General features: G+C 48.6%; 1 protein-coding gene across 1 annotated transcript; it reads right to left on the bottom strand.

The window, feature by feature from the left end:
* Positions 1-1,357: 1,357 nt before the first annotated feature.
* LOC135531050 (rho GDP-dissociation inhibitor 2-like) lies at positions 1,358-6,982 on the bottom strand. Its single transcript, XM_064959186.1, has 3 exons — positions 6,875-6,982; positions 2,346-2,409; positions 1,358-1,951 (listed from the first exon to the last, which is right to left on the bottom strand). The coding sequence occupies exons 1-3, from the start codon at positions 6,914-6,916 to the stop codon at positions 1,752-1,754; spliced, it is 306 nt and encodes a 101-aa protein (XP_064815258.1). The 5' UTR covers positions 6,917-6,982; the 3' UTR covers positions 1,358-1,751.
* Between the last annotated feature and the right edge of the window lie 739 nt (positions 6,983-7,721).

The raw sequence follows: 7,721 nt of genomic DNA, 5'->3' as shown, positions 1-7,721 counted from the left end.
GGTCATTCTGGAACTATAACTTAGAAGATGGTCATTCTAGATGTAGGACTTAGAAGATGGTCATTCTAGAACTAGAACTTAGAAGATGGTCATTCTGGAACTATAACTTAGAAGATGGTCATTCTAGATGTAGGACTTAGAAGATGGTCATTCTAGAACTTAGAAGAACTAGAACTAGAAGATGGTCATTCTAGAACTATAACTTAGAAGATGGTCATTCTAGATGTAGGACTTAGAAGATGGTCATTCTAGAACTAGAACTTAGAAGATGGTCATGTCTAGAACTAGAACTTAGAAGATGGTCATGTCTAGAACTAGAACTTAGAAGATGGTCATTCTAGATTAGGACTTAGAAGATGGTCATTCTAGATGTAGGACTTAGAAGATGGTCATTCTAGATGTAGGACTTAGAAGATGGTCATTTCTAGATAGAAGATGGTCATTCTAGGACTTAGAAGATGGTCATTCTAGATGTAGAACTTAGAAGATGGTCATTCTAGAACTAGAACTTAGAAGATGGTCATTCTAGAACTAGAACTTAGAAGATGGTCACTCTAGAAGACTTGGTCATTCTAGATGAAGAAGACTTAGAAGATGTCATTCAACTTCTTAGGACTTAGAAGATGGTCAGTATGATGGTCACTTAGAAGATGGTCATTCTAGATGTAGGACTTAGAAGACATTCTTGAGGAGTATGAGACACTGTTGTCAAACATTCTAACTGATAACTAACATTACAAAGGGCTGCTCCTTGAAACCTTGTTGAACTGGCAATTTTCTGAATAGAACACTTTAGAATAACCTTCTACAATGTGCCTCTCACACTATGGGGTGTAAATACATCTCCACTGTATGAGTGAGTCCCACGTGTTTAACTTCATTTCATCCCCTTCAGTTAACACACTGTAGTAGAAAACACCAGGTTACATCACAAATAGACAAGTGGATCTCCACCTACAGCTCATAACCCCTGCCTCCCAAAATGGCCCCCTACATAGTGCACTACTTTTAACCAGAGCCCTGCGGGTAGTGCACTATATAGGGAATAGGGGGCCATTTTGGGAGGCAGGGGGTATGAGCTGTAGACACAGAGGTGAGGTGGAGACACAGGGAGAGGGAAGGAGGGAGAGGTGGAGACACAGGGAGAGGGAAGGAGGGAGAGGTGGAGACACAGGGAGAGGGAAGGAGGGAGAGGTGGAGACACAGGGAGAGGGAAGGAGGGAGAGGTGGAGACACAGGGAGAGGGAAGGAGGGAGTGTTGGAGACACAGGGAGAGGGAAGGAGGGAGGTGGAGACACAGGGAGAGGGAAGGAGGGAGAGGTGGAGACACAGGGAGAGGGAAGGGGAGGGAGGAGGTGGAGACACAGGGAGAGGGAAGGAGGGAGAGGTGGAGACACAGGGAGAGGGAAGGAGGGAGAGGTGGAGACACAGGGAGAGGGAAGGAGGGAGAGGTGGAGACACAGGGAGAGGGAAGGAGGGAGTGTTGGAGACACAGGGAGAGGGAAGGAGGGAGGTGGAGACACAGGGAGAGGGAAGGAGGGAGTGTTGGAGACACAGGGAGAGGGAAGGAGGGGAGGTGGAGACACAGGGAGAGGGAAGGAGGGAGAGGTGGAGACACAGGGAGAGGGAAGGAGGGAGTGTTGGAGACACAGGGAGAGGGAAGGAGGGAGGTGGAGACACAGGGAGAGGGAAGGAGGGAGAGGTGGAGACACAGGGAGAGGGAAGGAGGGAGAGAGAAATGAGACTCCTCTCTATTCGTCCCAGTCCTTCTTGATCCCCAGGTTCCACTCCCAGGAGAGGTGGTCGGTCTTGTCGTCGTCGGTGAAGTGGGACTTGATGTGGTAGCTGCCTCTGACAATCATGCCTTTGGGCGCCTCCTCCACCGGGGTCATGAACTCGTGCTCCTCCACCCGCGGCCCGTAGCTGCCCACCATGTACACCGCCTTGTCCACTGCACGACACAAAATGGACGCTCAGTTGCACACTTGCTAGCCAGGTTTTAGGTGAATGTGGGGGAAACTGTGACAATTTGTGTCAGTGACAACACACCAAATGGCAGCTCAGTTGAACAGTTGGTAATCAGGTTTTAGGTGAATGTGGGGAAACTGACATCTTGTGTTAATGAAAACACATAAAATGGCAGCTCAGTTGCATCGCTGTTAACCTGGAATTAGGTGTACGTGTGGAAACTATGATGTCTTGTGTCAATGACAACACATAAAATGGCAGCTCAGTTGCACCCTTGCTAGCCAGGGTTTAGGTTTATGTATCAGAAACTGACACGGTCTATGGGTGTAAACAGCACAGCGTATCCACAGCTCAGCACAAAATGGGGTCCTCCTTACCTCTGATTCCTTTCCTGTAGGTCAGATGGACGTACTTCAGCCCAGACACAATATCCCTGTTAACCTGGAGGGGAGAGGAGGGGATGGGAGAGGAGGAGGAGAGGAGGGGAGGAGAGAGGAGTAAGGGAGGAGAGTTATCAGGAGCAATAAATAAACAATGTAAATTCATTGGGACTGGAAATCTGTAGTGCATTTAAACACCGTATGAACTTATATGGAGGAGATGAGAGGAGGGAAGGAGAGAAGAGGAGGGGAGAGAGGAGATTGGAGGAGGGAAGAGGAGAGAAGGAGAGGAGAGGAGGGGAGGGGAGAGAGGAGACTGGAGGAGGGGAGAGGAGGGAAGGAGAGGAGGAGAGAGAAGGGGAGAGGAGAGAAGGAGAGGAGAGGAGATTGGAGGACGGGAGAGGAGGGAAGGAGAGGAGATTGGAGGGGAGAGAGGAGATTGGAGGAGGGGAGAGGAGGGAAGGAGAGGAGATTGGAGGGGAGAGAGGAGATTGGAGGAGGGGAGAGAAGGAGAGGAGAGGAGGGGAGAGAGGAGAGTGGAGGAGGGGAGAGAAGGAGAGGAGAGGAGGGGAGAGAGGAGAGTGGAGGAGGCGAGAGGAGGGAAGGAGAGGAGAGGAGGGGAGAGAGGAGATTGGAGGAGAGGAGAGGAAAGGAGAGGGAAGGAGAGTTATTGTATATGAAGTCTCATCAAGAGGTAACTTTACACAGCTTTGTCCCAAATGACACCCTACTCCCTATTCAGTGCACAATGTTTGACCAGGGCACTTAGCCCTATAGACCCTGGTCTAAAGTAGTGCCCTTAGCCCTATAGACCCTGGTCTAAAGTAGTGCCCTTAGTCCTATAAGCCCTGGTCTAAAGTACTGCCCTTAGTCCTATAGACCCTGGTCTAAAGTAGTGCCCTTAGTCCTATAGGCCCTGGTCTAAAGTAGTGCCCTTAGTCCTATAGGCCCTGGTCTAAAGTAGTGCCCTTAGTCCTATGGGCCCTGGTCTAAAGTAGTGCCCTTAGTCCTATAGGCCCTGGTCTAAAGTAGTGCCCTCAGCCCTATAGGTCCTGGTCTAAAGTAGTGCCCTCAGTCCTATAGGTCCTGGTCTAAAGTAGTGCACTATATATGGAATAGGGTGCCATTTGAGACACACACAAGTAGGGGTGTGAATGTTTCAAATTGTGATCTTTAACTTTAAGAAAAATCTCTAAGAGAAAAACAGTTGTTTTGGTGGCCTAGTGATGGAAGTTAGAACCCGCTACCTGTTCAATGGTGCTTCTAAACTATCTCCAGAGAAGGTTTCCTGTTGGCATTTAAAAAGCCGTTATGTACCTTTATAGACAAACAGACATGCCGTAGCCTGACACAGACTGGTATAGAGGTCCTGGATGGCAGGAAGCTTGACCCAAGTGATGTACTGGGCCGTTCGCACTACCTTCCGTAGTGCCTTGCGGTCGCAGGCCGAGCAGTTGCCATACCAGGCAGTGATACAAACAGTCAGGATGCTCTCGATGGTGCAGGTGTAGAACCTTTTGAGGATCTGAGGACCCATGACAAATCTTTTCAGTCTCTTGAGGGGGAATAGGTTTTGTCGTGCCCTCTTCACAACTGTCTTGGTATGCTTGGACTATGTTAGTTTGCTGGTGATGTGGACACCAAGGAACTTGAAGCTCTCAACCTGCTCCACTACAGCCCCGTCGATGAGAATGGGGTGTGTTCGGTCCTCGTTTTCCTGTAGTCCACAATCATCATCTTTGTCTTGATCACATTGAGGAAGAGGTTGTTGTCCTGGCACCACACGGCCAGGTCTCTGACCTCCCTATAGGCTGTCTCGTCGTTGTCGGTGATCAGGCCTACCACTGTTTTGCCATCGGCAAACTTGATGATGGTGTTGGAGTCGTGCCTGGCCGTGCAGTCATGAGTGAACAGGGAGTACATTAGGGGACTGAGCACACACCCCTGAGGGGCCCCTGTGTTGAGGATCAGCATAGCAGATGTGTTGTTACCTCCCCCTCACGACCTGGGGGCGGCCCGTCAGGAAGTCCAGGATCCAGTTGCAGAGGGAGGTGTTTAGTCCCAGGGTCCTTAGCTTATTGATGAGCTTTGGGGGCACTATGGTGTTGAACTTTAGTCAATGAATAGCATTTTCATTGGTGTTCCTTTTGTCCAGGTAGGAAAGGTCAGTGTGGAGTGCAATAGAGATTGCATCATCTGTGGATCTGTTAGGGCGTTATGCAAAGTGAAGTGGGTCTAGGGTTTCTGGGATAATGGTGTTGATGTGAGCCGTGACCAGCCTTTTAAAGCACACCATGACTACAGACGTGAGTGCTACGGGTCTGTAGTCATTTAGGCAGGTTACCTTAGAGTTCTTGGGCACAGGGACTATGGTGGTCTGCTTAAAACATGTTGGTATTACAGACTCGGACAGGGAGAGATTGAAAATGTCAGTGAAGACACCTGCCAGTTGGTCAGCACATGCTCGCTGTACACGTCCTGGTAATCCGTCTGGCCCTGCGGCCTTGTGAATGTTGACCTGTTTAAAGGTCTTACTCACAGCGGCTGAGGAGAACGTGATCACACAGTCTTCCAGAACAGCTGGTGCTCTCATGCATATTTCAGTGTTATTTGCCTCGAAGCGAGCATAGAAGTAGTTTAGCTCACCTGGTAGGCTCGTGTCACTGGGCAGCTCTCGGCTGTGCTTCCCTTTGTAGTCTGTAACGTTTTGCAGACCCTGCCACATCCGACAAGCGTCAGAACTGGTGTAGTACGACTCGATCTTAGTCCTGTATTGCCGCTTTGCCGGTTTGATGGTTCGTCGGAGGGCTTTGCGGGATATATTATAAGCTTCCGGGTTAGTCCTGCTTCTTGAAAGCGGCAGCTTTCGCCTTTAACTCGGATGTTGCCTGTAATCCATGGCTTCTGGTTGGGGTACGTACATACGGTCACTGTGGGGACGACGTCATCGATGCACTTATTGATGAAGCCAATGTCTGATGTGGTGTACTCCTCAATGCCATCAGAGGAATCCCGGAACATATTCCAGTCTGTGATAGCATAACAATCCAGTAGTTTAGCATCTGCTTCATCTGACCACTTTTTTATTTATCTAGTCACTGGTGCTTCCTGCTTCAATTTTTGCTTGTAAACAGGAATCAGGAGGATAGCATTATGGTCAGGTTTGCCAAATGGAGGGCGAGGAGAGCTTTGTATGTGTCTCCTCATACCCTCGTAAAACTGACCATCCTACCGATCCTTGACTTCGACGATGTCATTTACAAAATAGCCTCCAACACCCGACTCAGCAAACTGGATGTAGTCTATCACTGTGCCATCCGTTTGGTCACCCAAAGCCCCACTGGTCATCCCCAAAGTCAACACCTCCTTTGGTGCCTTTCCTTCCAGTTCTCTGCTGCCAATGACTGGAAGGAATTGCAAAAATCACTGAAGCTGGAGACTCATATCTCCCTCTCTAACTTTAAGCATCAGCTGTCAGAGCAGCTTACCGATCACTGTACCTGTACACAGCCAATCTGTAAATAGCACACTGAACTACCTCATCCCCATATTGTTATTTATCTTCTTGCTCTTTTGCATCCCAGTATCTCTACTTGCACATCATCATCTGCACATCTATCACTCCAGTGTTCATTTGCTAAATTGTAATTATTTTGCCTCCTCGTTTATGTCACACTGCTATGCTTTATCTTGACCAGGTCGCAGTTGTAAATGAGAACTTGTTCTCAACTGGCCAACCTGGTAAATATAGGTAAAATAAAATGTAAACAATAACAATACAAAAAGAGAAGAGAACAGAGCAGAACAGAACCAAACAGAGCAGAACAGAACCAAACAGAACAGAGAAGAACAGAACAGAACCAAAACAGAGCAGATAAGAACAGAACCAAACAGAGCAGAGAAGAACAGAACCAAACAGAACAGAGCAGAACAGAACCAAACAGAACAGAGAAGAACAGAACAGAACCAAAACAGAGCAGAGAAGAACAGAACCAAACAGAGCAGAGAAGAACAGAACCAAACAGAGCAGAGAAGAAGAGAACCAAACAGAGAAGAACAGAACCAAACAGAGCAGAACAGAACTTGTGCTTATCTCCCCCCACCAGGTGTCTTCTATTTCCCTCCATTATCCCTGTGTATTTATACCTGCATTTTCTGGTTGTCTGTTGCCAGTTCGTCTTGTTTTGTCAGGTCTTACCAGCGTGTTTCCTGTTTATCCTGTTCGAGTTCTAGTTTTCTAGTCTTCCCGGTTCCAACCTTTCTGCCTGTCCTGGCCCTGAGCCTGCCAGCCGTTCTGGCCCTGAGCCTGCCTGCCGTTCTGGCCCTGCCAGCCGAGCCTTCTGGCCCTGAGCCTGCCTGCCGTTCTGGCCCTGCTTGACTCTGTCTTGGACTTACGAACCTCTGCCTGCCCTCGACCTGCCCTTTAAACTGTCACTATGTTATAATAAATATTCTGCGACCCGAACATTCCGACTCCTGTATCTGCATCTGGGTCAAATGCTGAGTCGTGACAGAGATGTTCTCACCTTAAAGTGTATCTTCACTCTGTAGTCCACTCCTTCCTTCATGGTGAAACTCTTCTTCTTCAGAGCCTCCGGGTCACCTGCAGGTCAACACCATGACAACGTGAGGTCAACAGATGAGGTTATCACTTCAATATTCAACAGCCCAACTGCAGATGATATCCATAAGTTCTCTGTGTCTGGTCTCTGACTGTTCTCTGTGTCTGGTCTCTCTGACTGTTCTCTGTGTCGGGTCTCTGACTGTCTGGTCTCTGACTGTTCTGGGTCTCTGACTGTTCTCTGTGTCTGGTCTCTGACTGTTCTCTGTGTCTCTGACTGTTCTCTGTGTCTGGTCTCTGACTCTTCTCTGTGTCTGGTCTCTGACTGTTCTCTGTGTCTGGTCTCTGACTGTTCTCTGTGTCTGGTCTCTGACTGTTCTCTGTGTCTGGTCTCTGACTGTTCTCTGTCTGTCTGGTCTCTGACTGTTCTCTGTGTCTGGTCTCTGACTGTTCTCTGTGTCTGGTCTCTGACTGTTCTCTGTGTCTGGTCTCTGACTGTTCTCTGTGTCTGGTCTCTGACTGTTCTCTGTGTCTGGTCTCTGACTGTTCTCTGTGTCTGGTCTCTGACTGTTCTCTGTGTCTGGTCTCTGACTGTTCTCTGTTCTCTGGTCTCTGACTGTTCTCTGTGTCTGGTCTCTGACTGTTCTCTGTGTCTGGTCTCTGACTGTTCTCTGTGTCTCTGACTGTTCTCTGTGGTCTCTGTGTCTGTGTCTGGTCTCTGACTGTTCTCTGTGTCTCTGACTGTTCTCTGTGTCTGGTCTCTGACTGTTCTCTGTTCTCTGACTGTTCTCTGTGTCTGGTCTCTGACTGTT

This window comes from Oncorhynchus masou, unplaced genomic scaffold (assembly GCF_036934945.1).
Source record: "Oncorhynchus masou masou isolate Uvic2021 unplaced genomic scaffold, UVic_Omas_1.1 unplaced_scaffold_1503, whole genome shotgun sequence".
Lineage (NCBI taxonomy): Eukaryota > Metazoa > Chordata > Actinopteri > Salmoniformes > Salmonidae > Oncorhynchus > Oncorhynchus masou.
This window is presented reverse-complemented; position numbering and strand designations above follow the sequence as displayed.

Coding starts and splice junctions, on each gene's coding strand:
- LOC135531050 (XM_064959186.1), bottom strand. CDS start 6,916: ATGAAGGAAGGAGTGGACTACAGAGTGAAGATACACTTTAAG. Junction 2,410..6,874: donor GAGTGAAGATACACTTTAAG/GTGAGAACATCT, acceptor TCTCCCCTCCAG/GTTAACAGGGATATTGTGTC. Junction 1,952..2,345: donor CTACAGGAAAGGAATCAGAG/GTAAGGAGGACC, acceptor TGTGTCGTGCAG/TGGACAAGGCGGTGTACATG.